This window comes from Silene latifolia, chromosome 10 (genome assembly GCF_048544455.1).
Source record: "Silene latifolia isolate original U9 population chromosome 10, ASM4854445v1, whole genome shotgun sequence".
NCBI lineage: Eukaryota > Viridiplantae > Streptophyta > Magnoliopsida > Caryophyllales > Caryophyllaceae > Silene > Silene latifolia.
The window spans coordinates 141,767,546-141,788,275 of NC_133535.1; the positions used below are offsets into that span (position 1 = coordinate 141,767,546).

Consider the following 20,730-nt stretch of genomic DNA (forward strand, 5'->3'; position numbering starts at 1 on the left):
CAACAACAACCAGGGGTCGGGTGCTAAGCCGATTACCTCAGCTAGTATTGTCCAAGGAGGTGGGCAGAAGACTAGCGGAAAGCTGTTTATGGTGGAGAAGAAAGATGCTGAGGATGACGCTCATGTTATCACTGGTACTTTTCTTGTTAATAGTGTTTATACCTTTGTTTTGTTTGATTCGGGGGCGTCACAGTCGTTTGTATCTTCGAGTTATGCTAAAAGGTTGGGTCTGAGAGAGTATGAGTCTGTAAGAGAGGAAGTTTTCATACCTTCGGGTGAGTCCGTATCGTGTGGGAGGTTGTATAGAGATGTATCCATGATAGTTGGGCAAGTTGATCTACCTGTATACTTGCTAGAGTTTCCTTTAGAGGGCTTTGAGATGATAGTCAGGATGGATTGGTTAGGAAAGTACAAAGCTAAGATAGATTGTCATCAAAAGAGAGTTTCTCTGAGAGGTCCTAAGGGCATTAGTGTGTCTTATCGTGGGTTTGTTGTCAAACCCAAAGTTATGTTGATTGTAGCTGTGACCTTGAAGTCCTATCTGAGGAAGGGGTGCCCGTTGATCTTGTGCCATGTGAGAGATGACAGGATGGAGAGTCCGACAGTTGAGCAGATACCAGTTGTTGGGGAGTTTCCAGGTGTCTTTCCAGAGGAGATTCCGGGGTTGCCACCGAAGAGGGAGATAGATTTCAGTGTTGAGCTGAAACCGGGGACGAAGCCAATTTCTAAGGCAATTGTACCGGATGGGTCCTAAGGAGTTGGAGGAGCTCAGGAAGCAGTTAGATGATCTGATTTAGAGGGGATACATTAGACCTACTGTATCACCGTGGGGAGCGTCAGTTCTATTTGTGAAAAAGAAAGATGGGAGCTTGAGGTTGTGCATAGATTACAGGGAGTTGAACAGAGTGACGGTGAAGAACAAGTATCCTTTGCCAAGGATAGATGACCTGTTTGATCAGTTGAGTGGTGCAACAGTCTTTTCTAAGATTGATTTGAGGTCGGGGTACCATCAGGTGAAGATTAGAGGGGAGGACATACCAAAGACAGCTTTCACGTCGAGGTATGGCCATTATGAGTATGTGGTGATGCCGTTTGGGTTATCTAATGCACCCGTTGTGTTTATGGATTTGATGAACAGAGTTTTCAGTCAGTTTTTGGACAAGTTTGTGGTGGTTTTCATAGATGACATCTTAGTCTTTTCTAAGACTAAGGAGGAGCATGATCAGGAGCATCTCAGGATTGTGTTGCAGACCTTGAGGGAGCATGAGTTGTATGCAAAGTTGTCCAAGTGTGAGTTCTGGTTGGAGAAAGTTGCTTTTCTAGGGCATGTGATTTCAAAGGAAGGGGTAGATGTGGATCCTGCAAAAATTGAGGCAATTACCAAGTGGAAATCACCAAGGAACGTAGCTGAGATCAGGAGTTTCTTGGGTTTAGCTGGGTATTATCGAAGGTTCGTGAAGGATTTCTCCAAGATTGCTAGACCTATGACAACTTTGATGAGGAAAGAGAACAGGTTTCGTTGGGATGAGAGTTGTGAGACGACGTTCCAAACATTAAAGGAGCGTTTGACCACAACTCCAATTTTAGCATTGCAAAATGGTAAAGTGATTGCCTATGCTTCTAGGCAATTGAAGCCTTATGAGGAGAATTATCCTACACACAATCTGGAGTTGGGTGCAGTTGTGTTTGTTCTTAAGATTTGAAGACATTACTTATATGGGACGACCTTTAAGGTGTTTTCAGATCACAAGAGTCTCAAGTACATCTTCACTTAAAAGGAGTTGAACATGAGACAGAGGAGGTGGATGGAGTTGATTGGCGATTATGACATGAATATTATCTACCATGAAGGGAAAGCCAATGTAGTTGCAGATGCTTTGAGCAGGAAGAGTGTACATTCTTTGTGCACAACCATATCTTTGATGAGATTGAGAGATAAGGTTGTGAAGTTTGGGATACATATGATCCAGAAAGGGGATGCCATGGGAGATTTGACAGTGCAGCCTGATCTTTATGATGATATTCGCGGTAAACAGGTGTTGGATCCCAAGATGGTGGAGTGGAGAGCCGGAGTAGAGAAAGGGACAGTGTTTAGATTCTCTATTAATACAGATGGTAGTCTGAGGTTTGATGGGAGATGGTGTATCCCTAATGATGAGGAGCTGAAAAAGACAATCATGACAGAGGCTCATTGTACACCATACTCGGTACATCCAGGTGGTGACAAGTTATACAAGGATTTAAAGAAGACTTTTTGGTGGCCTGGGATGAAGAAAGAAACAGATGAGTTCCTGGCCCGTTGTTTGACTTGTCAGAGAGTTAAAGGGGAGCAGCGACGACCACAAGCTAAGATTCAGTCTTTTGAGATACCTGAGTGGAAGTGGGAGTCCATTTCTATGGATTTTATCGTGGGTTTGCCAAAGAGTCAGCAGGATAACAACATGATATGGGTTATAGTGGATCGACTGACCAAATCAGCTCATTTTGTGCCAATGAAAGATACATGGACTAAGGCATAATTAGATATGGCTTATCGGAAGAATGTGCTGAGATTGCATGGGGTGCCTAAAGACATAGTATCTGACAGTTTTATCTCACGTTTTTGGAAAGAGTTGCAGGAGTCTTTGGGAACTACATTGAAGATGAGTACAACATTTCATCCTGCGATAGATGGTCAGACAGAGAGGACAATCAAGACTCTTGAGGATATGTTACGAGTTTGTGTGATGGATTTTGGTGGTAGATGGAAACAGAGGTTAGATTTGATTGAGTTTTCTTACAACAACAGCTATCACACCAGTATTGGCATGACGTCATTCCGGGCTTTATATGGGAGGAGATGTAGGAGTCCGATTTGTTGGGACGACAGTGCTGAGGCAGTGGTTTTAGGACCAGAGATGGTACATGAGATGGTTGAGCAGATTAAGCTCATCAGGGAGAGGATGAGAGCGGCTCAGGATAGACAAAAGAGTTATGCAGATCTACATCGCCGGGATATAGAGTTCCAGGTTGGGGATAAGGTTCTTCTGAAAGTATCTCCTATGCGTGGGGTCATGAGATTTGGTAAGAAAGGCAAGCTGAGTCAGAAGTTCATAGGACCATATGAGATCTTAGACCGGGTTGGAGAGGTTGCTTATCAGTTGGCCTTACCGTCTGCTTTGGATATGGTACATAATGTGTTTCATGTGTCTCAGCTGCGGAAGTATGTGAGTGATAGTTGGGGTTAGTCGCACTCCCCCAATCAAACAATTTACTCAACTAATGTAGTAGGGTAGTCGAGGTCGAACCACAAGGAGCAAGGGTGATTACTAATTGTCTAAATTCTTATGTTTAGCTAAGTCGGAGAAAATAAGGATGAATGATTATCTAAAGGTCTAAACTAAATAACATGATCCAATGGTTTATTACAACTTTAGTAAATAACCGAATTAATATAAATTACAACTTACATCGGAAAATAAAATAAAGTCTAAACATAATATAATTATCATCTGTAAACTAAGTGATGCTAGACTCTAAGTCTGGTCCATACCTTACGCCCAATTGCTCCAGCCCAGTTAATCAAGCTAATCAAGTACCTGCTATTTTAAATCTTAAATCTGCTCCCCATTTAACCGGAAATATTAAATGGTTCACCATAGGACGCCATCAATTAAAGAGGCATCAATTTTATTTTGACAAGACAACAAACATACGTGAACCAAAGGTTGAGTAGAATAACATACAAAGTAGTGTTTAAGACGAAGTTATTATAAACAACCAGAAGTGAGATCAAATCCGCAGGCCTTTGTATTGTAGTGTCCATAACTCCTTCGACATCAATTAGTAAAAAACAGTTTATTCAATTATTGTGGTACATCTTCTAAAACAAATTTCTTATATAACCTTGGCCTGTAGTAGCTATAGAGATGTCATCTACTGCTGAATTTTCACAGTATTGATGGCACTTTCACCTCTTGCATAATGCTGCAAAAATATAGGAATATAATCCTTAACATTCTTATATAACCTCGGCCTGTCCTTGTTTATAAGCTCGCTTAAGGGTCTTATTTCTTTGTCTATGTTCACACCACTTGGCACCGCTACTGACATCCTCGCCTTCTCCTTGTCGATCACCACCTTGTGTACTGGACTCTTCAATATTCCATTACTCATTATCTGCAAATACGATTTTGATGGAGACTGCTTATGTACTCACAAGTATCATTACTCGACACCCTTATCAAACAAACTAACTGACATATGCGATGTTTTTGTATATTAAGTAGGCAGTGTTATGCGAGTAGTGTAAAAATAGCATGTAAAGGAGGAATGATTTTATCTGGAAAGGGGGTTGTGGTGTGACGTGAGGTCACTGTGCTATAGTCGATTAAGTCCCGTCTACTACACAAGCAGTCCTTGTCATAATTACGAGTGAGAAAAGCAATAATTACCTCCAATTGATCACCAACATTGATAAAAAGAGCATTCGGAATAACTGGCACCTTATACCACTGATCATTTTTGAGAACTTGAAGACCCTCAACATCTTTGTCTTGCAGAAGTACAGTAATTAGTGAACCATCAGAATGTGGTTTTAGGCCTACAACGCGATTTGGGTCACGACATGGAGGGTAAAAGTTGAATCTTGCGAAGAAAGTGCCATCTTCTCCAAACTGACTTAAGAAACTGTTCTCTTCTAAATCCAGTGATTTAGCTATAGCTTTCAACATGATTTTTACTACTTCCCTCATCTCAATCGAGTATGCGTCCAATGTTTCCCTACATATAGTTGCATTTTTTTCAAAATCTACTTTTATTCGTAAAAACACCTTTTATTCGTCTGAAATGGTTGCCAAGTAAAAATTAATCACCTGAAATTTGGTACATCTGGCCAGAGGTTTAGATTCCTCTGTTCAATAGGGTGAATTCTGAGAAGCAACCTGTCATTCCAGTGGATTGGCTGATCTTCAGAAACTATGTCACATCCATATCCTTCATGCCACTCTACTGTTCTCGAATACTTCCGCTTTTCTTCTAAAGGCAGTGCGAAAAACTCCTTGCTAACAAACTGAAGTTTATCCAGCAAGGAGCTTGCTACACCATGGTTTGCTAGCTGCATTTTCAGTTAACTGTAGTTATTAGTCCTAATAACGTCGTGTAAGTGTTATAACTAATGGAATATTGCTCCGTAGTAAGGGACTAAACGAGCTTTTATTATCTGACGTGTTGTGGCGTGACCTGAATCACTGGAGGCTACACCGTTATGTTTATATTTCAAATTTATCATTGCATGGGGACTGAGCGTGCTCACGTCTCAACTGACCCTATGAAAATCGCGTAAAAGGTTCAATCGAATAACTGTTACATCACTCTTGCTTAAAAACGTATTCAGACTATTTGTCGCATGCCAACTTTTTATTGAAAAATATCGAGAAAATCATGAAAAATGTCTATCGACAGCTATGCAGCAAGATATAGTAAAACAAACCTGGAAACAACCCCAGGAAGTAAGGGCGTTACGAAGTTTGATCAGCTCTTGTTTAGCACAAGGTGACGAAAAGTCTAAGAGAAGCTGAAGATCAATAATGTGGTCGTCCATGTATGGAAGAACACATCCATTCGAGTCCATATTCAAATCCGGGTTCGGGTTAGTAACAACATATCTTTCAGGAATTTGGTTGGTATTAGATTTAGTCAACTCTTGAATTGAGGTTAATGGTAGCTCTATTTTGACAGGAAGTAGTACAGGTGATGCAGCCATTTTGTGACACTTTTGACTTTATGCAATTTTGCTCTGTACTTCAACAATTCAACTTTCCATTTTAAAGAGTGAATGCTCATTATTTTGTCCACACCTTTGAGTAAACCCCACAAGAAGGAGCCAAGGACCCTAAGTCTTGGTTTTAAAATCTCAACTAGGACTATTTTTATGTTGTTTATGGACTTCATCACATATTTTTTTATCAAAATACACCTATCTTTATCCTCTCCACATGACCTTGAATCACATGGCCTTGTCATTGACGATATCTTCTACTCTCTAGTCCCTACGTATAAATTATTTGTTTATCTTTTAAACAAAACACAAAATCTCATTGAAGAATAAAGGAGGGTAAGCAAATGATTGTGATCGAGTGAGTATGATGTCTCTTCTAGTTTCGATTTTATTTCCTCTAGTCATGTTAAGCGAGGTGTAACGTGGTAGTCATTGGCTAAAAACATGTTATTATATCTTCCCTAACTTTAGCGGGCTTTGTCTTTGGAAGACTTACTGTTTTTAATATTATAGCCCCACTTGGCCATTTTAATTCAAAAAATACAACTGTTATTTTCACTAAAAAAACCACACTTGTTCTTGATAATTAGGATTAAGAATAATTTAAATCCGAGGTTTACTCGAGACTTTGTAATTAGTTTCTTTTGTTTACTACCGTCGTCGTACATTGTGTTGAGTAAAAATGTAACAATTTTTTTTTTTGTCAGAAAAAATGTAACAATTTGAAGTTGGACTTTTTCAGATCTAGTTTCTGACGTTTAAATGCCACTAACCAAGCTGGCAATCGGTAAGCGGGACTATCTCATATTATAAGAAAACTCTAAATTATATTATATTTTCTTCGTTCCAATCATTTATTCTATTTATCTTTGATTAAAATACTCTCACAAAAAAAAAAAAAGATAGATAAATGATTAAGACGGAGGGAATAATCATCATCAATAAGAAAAAAAGGCATTGTCCATGCGACCGTGCCAGAAAAACAATACGATCGATTCAAGCAACTCTTGAATTGGGGTAAATGGTAGCCTCATGGCAGATCCAGGGATTTTCGGTGGCGGGTAATTCTCCAGGTCGACGAACACGAACTACCAAGGCTAAGTTTAACGGGGTCTTAGCATTGGTATGACCGTATGAGCAAGAGTCTGAGCATGAGAATTGCACAAATCCACGCATAAAGCATCATCACTGTAGAAAAGTCTTAGAATGGGTCTTGGATATTTTCAAGACCCACCTTAAGACCCATAGATAGTATTTTGTATGGGTAAAAAGTGAATTATGTGTGTTCCTTATATTATTATTGAGAATTTTGAGGTGTCTAGGGATAATATGGTAGAAATAGAAGAGTCTGAGTTGAGACTTAAGGATAAAATAATAATATTTTACTGTTATTAAGACTCGTATTGAGTCTGTGGATAAACATAGTCTAATAGAGTCGGATATATTAGAAAAAACACTGAAAATTTTATATTGTTTCTAGAACGAGCGTCCCTACTAACCCTCTAGAGCCACCGATGGTGGTAGTTCTAGTTTCACAGAATCACAGGAAGCACAAATGATGCAGCGCTTCGAAGATGATAATTCATGTAACTGATAAACATAAACAATGATTTGAGAACATCTTATTACTGTTTAACAACATAGGAAGTAGTAATATTGTGGATACATTCTCTGAAAATAATAAGCCCTTCAAATATGAAAATGCATGTTATAATCAAATAGTAGCTATACAGTTGACATGTTACTGCTGAATTTTCATAGCATTGATGGCACTTTCATCTCTTGCATAGTGCTGCTGAAATGTCGGAATATAATTGTCGACATTCTTGTATAACTTCGGCCTGTCCTTGTCGAAAAGCTCACTTAAGGGTCCTATTTCATTGTCTATGGCCACACTACTTGGCACGGCTACTGACATCCTTTCCTTCTCCTTGTCAATCACCGCCCTGTGTACTGAACTCTTCAATATTCCATTGGTCAATATCTGCAAAGACGATTTTGACAAGGACTGGTTAAGTGAAACAGTCGTAACTAGTAATTCATGATGTCGACAATATGACAAGTTAGAAAAGTTAACATTACCTCCAACTGATCACCAACATTGATAACAAGAGCATTGGGAATAACCGGCACTTTATACCACTGATCATCTTTGAGAACCTGAAGACCTTCAACATCTTTGTCTTGTAGAAGTATAGTAATTAAGGTACCATCAGAGTGCGGTCTGAGGCCTAAAACACGATCAGGGTCCGGACATGGAGGGTAAAAGTTGAATCTTGCAAAGAAAGTGCCATTTTCTCCTAACTGATTTGAGAAAGTGTTCTCTTCCAAGCTCAGTGATTTAGCAATAGCTTTCAGCATGATTTCTAGCACTTTCTGCATCTCACTGGCGTATTCATCCAATGTTTCCCTACATTATAGTTGCAGTATCATATAAGAATGTCAATGGTTCATGTATTCAATCTGGAGTTGGATCTTGTTGGGGAAGCGTCCTGTAAACCCGGTGCGAGAAGAATCTCACCCAACAACAATACTACGGAGGAACACGTACAACAATCGTAAGTAAGAGCAAATAAAAATGACACCACAATTTCTCACGTGGAAACCCTTCTCAACTAAGGGAAAAACCACGGCTCTCTCGACAAATTAATTCACTAATAAGATATCACAAAGTTCGTAAAGTACAATCACACACACTAGTATTGCCACTTTCTCTCAAACTTTGTCTCACTCTTATTATATCTAATGGATGTTGAACACTCTATTTTCTCTCCTTAAGATCAATAAGTATTCTCACCAAATTATATTAATTTGCTTCTCTTCTTTTTGTGTGTACTAAAACTATTAAGCATCAACATCAATTTATACTAAAAGTTCTCATAACTTCTAGTAAACCATTAATTGTTTTCATTAAAACAATTTCATAACCTTTTGTGCATTATATATTTCTTCTTCCAAAACGTAAATAATTTACGTATTATCTTGTGAAACATTTAACACTTTATTTCAACATTTAATTGTTGGAGTTTTTGGGAGATTAATCCAACAATTTCCTCCCTCGACCAAAAGCTCCAAACACCTCAACTATCTCGGAAAAGCGGTCTTTCTTCTTTACGCAGGCCTTCCTTTTCACGCTATGTCCATCCACATAGCAAATGTTATTTTTCTTTTTCACCCCTTGCATTACCAAGTTTCTTCCACGATACACTTTGCACCACTTACCATTACCAACATATCGGTTTCCTTGAGTCGTCAACACACCTAAAGAAATAATGTTGGAACAAGCTTTAGGGACATACCTCACATTTTTTAAAGTTCTTATGGTGCCATCATGAAGTTTCATTCTTACACTCCCTACACCTTCAACTTTTAATTTGAGGCCGTCACCCACTTTGACATGCCCAAAGTCTCCATTATTTTGCAAAGTATCAAATGATCCTTGGTCTTTACACACATGCACAGAGGCACCCGAATCCATCACCCATTTTTCTTGACATTCCACCTCATCTTGAGTAGTCAAGAATACATCTTCATCACTACTATTACCACACACGACATTTGAAGAATCACCTACATCATCAACTTTTGCCTTGCCCAACTTTTCTCTTAAAGACTTCACACTTTTCAAGTCTTCCTTCATCATTGGACAATTTCGTTGAATATGGCCCATCTCATGACAATAATAGCACTCCACACTATCCATGTCCCTCGCGCGCGACTTCGATTTAATTCTTTGGCCATTTACATGTCTTTGTGATCCTCTCCCTCTTTCACAACCATCTGCCACTAGTGCCCCATCACTTGATGATGCATCTCCATCTATTTTTGCCATCATCCTCTCATTTTCTCTCACCACTGTTATTGCTTCATCCAACGAGATCTTCTCTTTACCCACGAGCATCGTCATCACAATGGGTCTAAAACTTTTCGGCAATGAAGCCAATAACAAGAGAGCTTGCTCTTGATCCGTTATCTTCTCATCGGTATTCAAGAGTTGACACACTAGTTGATTGAATTTATTTATGTGGTCTTGCAAATTTGCATCACCCTCCTCCATTTTGAGTTGATACAACTCCCATCGCAAACATAGTCGGTTGGTGAGCGACTTTGACGCATACGTGCCTTGTAACTTTTCTAACAAGGCCCTTGGCTCCTTTTCACCCAAAAGATTATACTTAATCTCCGGTGCTACCGCCAACCTTATCATACTCACGGCTTTCTTTTTCTTTGACTCCCAATTAGACTCACTCATCTCTAATGGCTTAGTCAATTCCAAAGCCTCATCAAGACTCGACTGGACTAACAAGTCTTCAACTGTGCTTTTCCACACCATAAAATTCATCTTCCCATCAAATAATGGAACATGAAATTTCTCCGCCATCGTACTTACGATAAATAAGTTCCTCCCTAAATCGGAATCTCCCACACCTCCCGGCCAATATACAGAACCTTCGGCTCTGATACCACTGTTGGGGAAGCGTCCTGTAAACCAGGTGCGAGAAGAATCTCACCCAACAACAATACTACGGAGGAACACGTACAACAATCGTAAGTAAGAGCAAATAAAAATGACACCACAATTTCTCACGTGGAAACCCTTCTCAACTAAGGGAAAAACCACGGCTCTCTCGACAAATTAATTCACTAATAAGATATTACAAAGTTCGTAAAGTACAATCACACACACTAGTATTGCCACTTTCTCTCAAACTTTGTCTCACTCTTATTATATCTAATGGATGTTGAACACTCTATTTTCTCTCCTTAAGATCAATAAGTATTCTCACCAAATTATATTAATTTGCTTCTCTTCTTTTTGTGTGTACTAAAACTATTAGCATCAACATCAATTTATACTAAAAGTTCTCATAACTTCTAGTAAACCATTAATTGTTTTCATTAAAACAATTTCATAACCTTTTGTGCATTATATATTTCTTCTTCCAAAACGTAAATAATTTACGTATTATCTTGTGAAACATTTAACACTTTATTTCAACATTTAATTGTTGGAGTTTTTGGGAGATTAATCCAACAGATCTTTTGGGCAGGGTATTGATCGGACAAACTTGAATCCTTAACTGGATCCATAGGAAGTGTTTCCTTTTGGGTGTCACAGATTCAGATCCAATCCCGGATCAAACATGACCAATGTAATACAACAACATTACCCCAATATCTCAATGGCTCCCGTAAATTGCGGGATAAAGGGGTTGTACGCAACTCTACCTTTGTGTTAGCAACACAAAGAGACAGCCAATCTCCCTTTACTACTAAGAGAATAAAAACTCTTAGTAATTTTCCCGCCTATGCTACTCACTCAGAAAAATGGGTCAACTCTTTAAATGGCAAACTAGGTAATAACTGGGCCATAATAAATTGAATTCCACCACAACTGATAACACAATGTGATATACTATATCAACCAATTACAACCCCTTACTATATATGTATTATATTACTACTAAGAGAATAAGAGATTATCTTATTTTTTCCGCCTAAACAATATTTACTCATAATTGGGTTCCTTACTAAATACTAAACTATAAATAAATAATGGGCTACTAATTGGCGTTCCACTATCCATCTTATAAACTATATATACATAAATTTTACTCACATTTTTAAATTAGTGTATGTTTTAACAAAAATTACAATAATAGTTATACACTTCAGTGAAATATTTTATATGGAAAAAAAGAATCATGTGTTATTTATGTTAATCTGACAATCTTATTTATAATAAATAACGTTTTTATTAAAAAAACAATTAGTTCAACTATCAATTTCATTTAGGCTAAAAATGTCTAATTTTATCTCTGTTACCTCTTAGGCCCTGTTCTTTTGGACTTAAAGTCACTTAATTTAAGTTCACTTCAGATCCTATAAGTTCAGTTAAGTTCAGATCAGATCCTATAAGTTCAGGTCAGATCTTATAAGTTCAGTTCAGTTCATATCCTATAAGTTCAGTTCAGTTCAAGTCTTATAAGTTCAGTTCAGATCCTATAAGTTCAGTTCAGTTCAGTTCATTTCAGATCCTATAAATTCAGTTTAGAAAAGTTATATACAGAGTATTATTTTTAAAAACTGACGCAAAAATATTTGACATTATTAATTATTCGATACATATATACATTATTATTTTTAAAACAAAATTATCACTATTCTCATTATTTTTTATCGTAATGTAACCGTAGTATAATGTATGAACAAACCAATGTATATAAAGCGGAAAAATGTTATTATCTTACCTTGTGTTTTTAGACTTTATTTTCTTATCAATGTTCTCTTGGCTGCCCTCTAATTTATTGTAAAAAAAAGTTGTTTAATCTCAATAAAAATTTGCGTTTATTTTTATAATAATAATAATAATAATAATAATAATAATAATTATAATAATAAAAAGTTGCGATTTTATAAAAAATAATAAAAATAATAATAAAAATAACAACAAGAATAATAATAATAATAATAATAATAATAATAATAATAATAATAATAATAATAATAATAATAATATTTAAGTTTAATTAATTTATGTTAATTTAAATTCGGATCGTGTAAGTTCAGTTAAGATCCTATAAGTTCAGTTCAGATCTTATAAGTTCAGTTCAGTTCAGATCCTATAAGTTCAGTTCAGTTCAATTTAGATCCTATAAGTTCAGTTCAGTTCAGTTCAGATCAGATCCGTTTCAGTCCAAAAGAACAGGGCCTTATTACTACACATTATTAAAATTTATTTTCACAGTCAATTTAGTTGTTAAATTCTCTATAAAAAATGATCCAAAAAACCGTGCTTTCACGCGGGATCTACACTAGTGATATGATTAAAGAAATAAGCAAAGTGTAAGTTAATCACCTAAAATTTGGTACAATATCTGGCCAAAGCTTGAGATTCCTCTGCTCAGGAGGGTGAATCCTGAGATGCAACCTGTCATTCCAGTTGATTGGCTGATCTTCCGAAACAACGTCGCATCCATACCCTTCAAACCACTCTACGGTTCTCGAATACTTCTGTTTTTCTTCAAGAGGCAGTGCAAAGAATTCCTTGCCAACTGAATGTAGTTGATCCATCAATGAACTTGCTACACCATGGTTTACTAGCTGCACCATCACTTTTCATAGTTATTACTGCTATACAACAATATGACCAATGCCTTACACTTATGTTAACGACAAAAATAAGACCATTTTTGGACAACCCTTATCAGGGGCAAAACCAGTATTTGAAGTATGAAGACAAAAATATAGTTTGGACATTCTATAGGAAGGGACTGGTCCAAGATACTTATTGTCAAAATTTTCCTAGGGCACATGTTAGAAAAACCGCTCAAATTTTTTCTCGTTCAACCATCAACTGTTTGCAAAATTGCAAGTAGAATAGTAAAACAAACCTGGAAACAACCCCATGAGCTAAGCGCATCACGAAGTTTGAGCAGCTCTTTTTCAGCACAAGGAGATGAAAAGTCTAGGAGAAGCTGAAGATCAATAATGATATTACTGTCCATCCATGGAAGAACACATCCATTCGATTTCAAACTCGAATCCGAGACAACATATCTATCAGGGATTAGGTTGGTATTAGATTTAATCAACTCCTGAATAGGGGTTGATGGTAGTTCTAGTTTCACTGGAGGCACTGATGTTAAAGCCATTTTGTGACAACTTTTAGTTGATCTAATCTTGAGATGCTGTAACTGTCATTTATGTACTTGATGTTTTAGAGTCAAAAGTGGTGGTCGTCTCAATCATTGCTTTGATTATTTATGATTAGTGTCGTGTGCCCATGTAGTCGTCGGTGTAGATTTTGTTGCTGGACATCTTGGGATTTTCTTTAGTGATGGGTTATCCATGCCCATCCACTCACCCAGCTGTCGATCGTTATTACTCAAGACTGTCTCATTGTATAAGACGACTCTAATATGGCCTTATTGGAATATAAAGAATAATCGCATCATTTGGAATCGTTTAGATCGTAAAACAATATGAAAACGACACAATATCTACTAGGGGAGCCGTTAACAAGGAGCATTGTCGACTGATATACAGAGTGAAATTGATTTGAATCAAACCGACATTCACATTGTTTCATTTCAGATTGAAAAAGATTCACTACTCTATTCCTTTAATTAAGAATACGACGGATAATATTATTTTGATAGAGTAACTGGTATCATACTAAATTTAGAAAGGGGACAATTAATATGTGATAAATTTTAGAGAAAAGAAAACAATAAAAATCAGATGAAAGACGTATTATTTTTCTTAAATGCCCCACCGGCCAACCAGGGACGTAGGGACCTTTTGATTAGTGGGTTCTCAAGATGTCACAACTTTGGCGTACCGTAAAATAATACAAATGCGTGTTTGTTTAAATACGTGATAATACGTCTTTTGTTGCCCATACCCGCACCACCATCTGCAAAACCTTTACCCGTACCCGCTTCAACATGGCAGGTACTGTAGGGTACCCCTTTGTACCCGCCCCAGTGAATTTCTAATTGCAGAACTACCTTATTAACAAATTCATGTAACTGAGATAAACATAAACAATGGTTTCAGAACATCTTATTACTGTATGTTTAATAACATACGGATCGGAGTAGTAATATTGTCGGTACATTCTCTAAAACTGATAAGCCCTTCAAAGATGAAACATGCATGTTACAATCAAATAGAGCTAGAATTGACTACTGCTGAATTCTCATAGCATTGATGGCTCTTTCACCTCTTGCATAGTGCTGTAAAAATGTAGGAATATAATTGTCGACATTTTTGTATAACCTCGGTCTGTCCGAGGTAATAAGCTCACTTAAGGGTCCTATTTCTCTGTCTATTGCCACACTAGTTGGCACGGCTACTGACATCCTTTCCTTCTCCTTGTCGATCATTGCCCTGTGTACTGGACTCTTCAGTATTCCATTACTCATTATCTGCAAACACGATTTTGACGGGGACTGGTTATGAACTCACATCATGATGTCAACAATATGACAAGTCGGAAAAGCTAACATTACCTCCAACTGATCACCAACATTGATAACAAGGGCATTGGGAATAACTGGCACTTTATACCATTGATCATCTTTGAGAACCTGAAGACCTTCAACATCTTTGTCTTGCAGAAGAATAGTAATAAGGGTACCATCAGAATGCGGTTTAAGGCCTAAAACACGATCAGGGTGCGGACATGGAGGGTAAAAGTTGAATCTTGCAAAGAAAGTGCCATCTTCTCCTAACTCACTTAAGAAAGTGTTCTCTTCCAAGTTCAATGATTTAGCTATAGCTCTCAGCATGATTTCTAACACTTTCCGCATCTCACTCGCGTATTCATCCAATGTTTCACTGGCATATAAGGATTTAGTATTAACAGCAATAATATTAGCAATAATATTACAGCAAAGCAACCTCCTCAAATCAAGGCTAATTGATTACATACATATTGTAAATATAGAAAAGATCATATTGTGATAGCTGTATAGGCTCCTGCCCTTATATAACCCCATGTATACTCCTATATATATTGAATAGCTTCATAGCAATAATAATTATCCAACGTTTATTCACACAATTTCCAAGTCTTATATGGTATCGAGAGACCTTCATCGATCCGCACTCAACCTTGCTTCCGCAACCACTCAAATGCACCACATACTTGCTTCTGCAACCATCTTTCACCATGACAAACACCAACCCACCTCCAACCAAAACACCCCGTCTGCCAACCCCATCTACCGTGGCCACAACCACAACTATGGTCACCAACGGCACCACAATCAGCCACCAATACCAACCTCCATCCATCCACCCAAAACCCCGTCTGCATCTAACCAAAACGATGCAGCCACCACCACTCACAACCAACCTACATCCAATCATCCACACCAAGGTGCACCACATGCTCACCTCGCAACCCATGGAACCCCCCAGCCGAACCCAAATTTCCTTCTTGACAGTGGGGCGTCTCATCACGTAACCCATGCCTTGGACACCTTGACTTTCCATTCTTCCTATGACGGCTTTGACGATTTGATTATCGGCGACGGCTCCACCATCTCTATTGCCAATACCGGTTCTTTTCAACTGCAAAATCTTAAATTTAATAACGTTCTTCATGTTCCACAAATTTCCCGTAACATTTTACCGATTTCACAATTATGTCGTGATAATAATGCTTATGTCACTTTCTCACATGACTCGTTTTCTGTAAAGGCAATACCAACCGGGAGAACCCTCCTCCAAGGCCGCGCTAGCCAAGGAGTCTATGAATGGTGTCCTCCAAAACCAGTCGCTCTAGCTGCTGTTAAAGGTATGCTACCACTATCTTGGCATCATAAGTTAGGCCATCCATCTTATGATGTGATCAAAATTATTAACAAAACCTTATCATCACCAATTATGGATTATGAACATTGTCACTCGTGTAGTATTTCAAAGAGCAAAAAACTCCCCTTTTCTATTTCATCACTGTATTCCAACGCACCACTCGACCTTCTTTTTTCGGACCTATGGACAAGCCCGGTCCTATCCCGAGACCACTACAAATATTATGTTATATTTGTCGACCATTTTACTAAATATACTTGGCTATACCCATTAAAACGTAAATCCGAAACCACTACCGTGTTTCTGCAATTTCAAGCTCTCGTCGAAAAATATTTTCAAAAACCAATTCGACGATTTTTCTCCGACAATGGCGGTGAATATATTAAGTTAAATCAACACCTTCTTAATGATGGTATAACCCATAACACGTCACCCCCACATACACCGGAACACAATGGCTATGCCGAAAGACGACATCGTCACATTGTTGAGACCGGACTTGCCTTACTAAATCATGCTGGCCTTCCTACAAATTATTGGCCTTTTGCCTTTAGTACGGTCGTCTATCTTATAAACCGAATGCCTACCAAAACATTAAATGGTAGCTCACCTTATTTAAAAATACACAATACTCCACCCGATTACACCAAGCTTCATAATTTTGGATGCCTTTGTTATCCGTGGTTGAGACCGTATACGAAACATAAATTAGAAGACCGCTCCATCGCTTGTATCTTTGTTGGTTATTCAAATACCCAAAGCGCTTACCACTGTCTCGATCCCAAAACACATAGGATTTACACATCTCGCCATGTAAAATTTGTTGATGACGAGTTCCTTTTTCGCCAAACCACCCCGACTACACCGTCACCATCTTCTACAGATGATTGGTGCTCACTTCACATACCATTGCTACCACCTCCAACCAAAACCTCGACATCACCCATACCTACCTCTGCTCCCCTTCCACGCAGCCAAAAACCCATCACCCAAGTCTACTCTAGGAGACCACCTTCCTCCACGTCTATACCCTCCACGACTGTTGCCAACTCGCCTCCTTCTATTGAACCCACAACACTCAACACCTCATCTACTAACCTGCCTTCATCCTCCATTACAGCTCCTGACCAGTCTGCCCAGCCTGCCGCTTCCTCCAATCCAACACCCACTACCGAGTCCTCTTCCTTAACACCTGCCCCACGACAAACCCGCACCAAAACAACCGTACCACCTCCACCTAAACAGGTCACAACCCGATTAGACAACAACATTCGCAAACCCAATCCTCGCTATGCCAACCTCGCTAATCTCACTTCAACCACTGCCAATCTCCCTAATACCGTTAAGCAGGCACTTGTGCTTCCCCAATGGCGACACGCTATGCAAGACGAGTTCCAAGCTCTTGACAGGAACAACACATGGTCCCTTGTTCCGCGCACTTCATCGCAAAACGTTATAGGATGTAAGTGGGTTTTTCGGAACAAATATAACCCTGATGGTACCCTTAAGCAACACAAGGCACGACTTGTTGCAAAAGGATTCCATCAAAGACCTGGTATCGATTATAATGAAACCTTCAGTCCCGTCGTAAAACCCATAACCGTTCGTCTAGTCTTATCCTTGGCTGTCACTAAGTCATGGTCCCTAAGACAATTAGACGTCAATAACGCCTTCCTACAAGGAAACCTGACTGATGATGTATTTATGATTCAACCTCCTGGCTTTGTTAATCAAACAACACCCGATTATGTTTGCAAACTAAACAAAGCGATATATGGCTTAAAACAAGCTCCACGAGCTTGGTACACCGAATTAAAAACCTATCTCACAAACTACGGTTTCAAACAATCTATTTCCGACTCCTCTCTATTCACTTTACATACTAAAACCACATGTATTTATATGCTTATTTACGTTGATGATATTATTGTCACTGGACCGCATCCTACACAACTACAGCACTTCATTGACAAATTATCACAACGTTTTTCACTGAAAGACCTCGGGTCCTTATCATACTTTTTAGGCATAGAAGTTATACCAAATAAACTTGGCTTACACCTAAATCAATCTAAATATATTTATGACCTTCTCACCAAATACAGAATGATTGAAGCTAAACCAACCACTACTCCTATGGCTACATCTCCACCACTCACTCGTGAAGATCATCCACCCATTCATGATCAACCAAATTATCGCGCCATTGTTGGAAGTTTACAATATCTTTCCCTCACCAGGCCCGACATTGCCTTTGCTATAAACCGTCTAGCTCAGTTTCTTCATCATCCCACCGCTACTCATTGGACTGCTTTAAAACGTCTCCTTCGCTACTTGCAAGGAACTCAAACCTTTGGCATACAACTGTATCGCCAATCACCACTTTGTCTTCATGCATTCTGTGACGCTGACCACGCAGGTGACAAAGACAACTACATCTCGACAACCGGCTACATCATTTATCTCGGACGCAATCCTATATCCTGGTCCTCCAAAAAACAACGAGGTCTAGCACTCTCCAATTTCGTGCCATTGCTTCTGTCACCACTGAAACACTCTGGCTCCGCAACCTTCTTACCGAGCTCTGCATCACTGTCACAAAACCACCAGCTATTTACTGTGACAACATTTCAGCCACACTCTACGCCAAGAACCCAGTTTTCCATTCCCGAATGAAACACATGGCTCTCTCCTTCCACTTCGTCAAAGAACAACTTCAACTCGGTCAAATTCGCATTCAACACGTCGCCAGCAAGGATCAACTAGCTGACATCCTAACCAAACCGCTGCACAAGACTTCATACCATGACTTACGAAACAAGATTGGTCTTACCCATCGGACGTCCATCTTGCGGGGGCGTATTAACAGCAATAATATTAGCAATAATATTACAGCAAAGCAACCTCCTCAAATCAAGGCTAATTGATTACATACATATTGTAAATATAGAAAAGATCATATTGTGATAGCTGTATAGGCTCCTGCCCTTATATAACCCCATGTATACTCCTATATATATTGAATAGCTTCATAGCAATAATAATTATCCAACGTTTATTCACACAATTTCCAAGTCTTATATTTAGAATGTCAATAACACAAAGAGACAGTAATGTATTACGATTAAAGAAATAAGCAAAACCAAGTGGTGTTAGTTCAGTGGTAACCGGGTTAAACCTTGAAGCTTGCAGAAATGCAGGAGTTGAGAGGTCCCGGGTTCGACTACCAGATGAAGCGATGATCAGGTCCCTTGGCCACTGCAGCCCCCGAAGGGGGTGGCTTACATGGTCCATGTGGTGGTACGGGAATGCATGATCCCGGGGGATTCAACCCCCTCGTCATCAAAAAAAAAAAAAAAAAAAAAGAAATAAGCAAAGTGTAAATTATAAAATTTATCACCTAAACTTGGGTACGATATCGGGCCAAAGCTTGAGATTCCTTTGCTCAGGAGGGTGAATTCTGAGATGCAACCGGTCATTCCAGTTAATAGGCTGATCTTCAGAAACAATGTCACATCCATACCCTTCAAACCACTCTGCTGTTCTCGAATACTTGAGCTTTTTTTCTAGAGGTAGTGCAAAGAATTCCTTGCCAACCGAATGAAGTTGATCCATCAATGAACTTGCTACACCATGGTTTACTAGCTGCACCATATATCACTTTTCTTAGTCAATCAGGGGCGGAACCAATATTTGAAGTTATGAAGACAAAATAATTTGGTCATTTAGTGGAAATGGATCGGACTGGTCCGAGATACTTATTGCCTTTAGGGGATATGTTAGAAAAACCGTCTAGAATTTTCTGGAACTAAAAAAAGTACAACGAACCTGGAAGCAACCCCATGAACTAAGGGCATCACGAAGTTTGAGCAGCTCTTTTTGAGCACAAGGGGATGAAAAGTCCAAGAGAAGTTGAAGATCAATAATGATACTACTGTCCATCCATGGAAGAACACATCCATTCGACTCAGAAGTCGAGTTAATAAGATATCTTTCTGGGATTTGGTTGGTATTGGATTTAATTAACTCTTGAATAGGGATTGATGGTAGTTCTAGTTTCACAGGATGCACAGATGTTGCAGCCATTTTGTGACACTTTGACTTGATCTAATCTTGATTTGCTGTACTTGGTATATAAATATTAGCCACAGTTGATGATTATTTTTTGGCGTTTACTTATGATTAGTAACGTGCAGATTTTGATGTGGACATCTTGGGATCTAGTTTCTGACGTTTACTCCTTTTTCTTTAATGGTTGGTTATCATGTTTACCCACTTCCCAAGTTGTTAATCGTCCGTCATAAACTAATTAGGCGAGACTGCCTAATTGTATAAGACGACTCTAATATGGTCGTGTTTGATTATAAAGTAATCACATTACTTGGACCCGTTTAGACCAAGTAAAACAATAACAAAAACAACACGATATAAACTAATTGAGGTTCGATTCTAAATCAATTGGAAATAACAATAGAAAATGTCAAATTTGAACTGATAATGACTCACATTTTGTCTATTTTCTGTGTGAAATGACTTTCAACTGTTTTAAGGGCAATACAAATGCAGGAGACGCGAACCTGCGTCCTGCGACCTACAATGCGTAGTCCCCCAACCTCGACCTATATGACTTGTTCACCATAAATACA

At 38.6% G+C, this 20,730-nt stretch overlaps 2 protein-coding genes across 3 annotated transcripts; both read right to left on the bottom strand.

The window, feature by feature from the left end:
• Window positions 1-3,439: 3,439 nt before the first annotated feature.
• LOC141606079 (protein LATERAL BRANCHING OXIDOREDUCTASE 1-like) lies at window positions 3,440-13,567 on the bottom strand. Of its 2 annotated transcripts, none has more exons than XM_074425074.1 (4): window positions 13,153-13,567; window positions 12,618-12,862; window positions 7,841-8,168; window positions 3,440-4,158 (listed from the first exon to the last, which is right to left on the bottom strand). In XM_074425074.1, exons 1-4 carry the CDS (start codon window positions 13,411-13,413, stop codon window positions 3,916-3,918), a joined length of 1,077 nt encoding a protein of 358 aa, XP_074281175.1. In that variant the 5' UTR covers window positions 13,414-13,567; the 3' UTR covers window positions 3,440-3,915. The 2 variants fall into 2 exon arrangements, with proteins under 2 accessions (XP_074281175.1, XP_074281174.1); XM_074425073.1 differs by lacking the exon at window positions 3,440-4,158 and adding an exon at window positions 7,343-7,742 and having other exon boundaries at window positions 13,153-13,560.
• Window positions 13,568-14,314: 747 nt separating this feature from the next.
• On the bottom strand, window positions 14,315-20,230 carry LOC141606081 (codeine O-demethylase-like). Its single transcript, XM_074425076.1, has 4 exons — window positions 19,913-20,230; window positions 19,485-19,729; window positions 14,776-15,103; window positions 14,315-14,691 (listed from the first exon to the last, which is right to left on the bottom strand). The coding sequence occupies exons 1-4, from the start codon at window positions 20,168-20,170 to the stop codon at window positions 14,449-14,451; spliced, it is 1,074 nt and encodes a 357-aa protein (XP_074281177.1). The 5' UTR covers window positions 20,171-20,230; the 3' UTR covers window positions 14,315-14,448.
• Window positions 20,231-20,730: the final 500 nt, after the last annotated feature.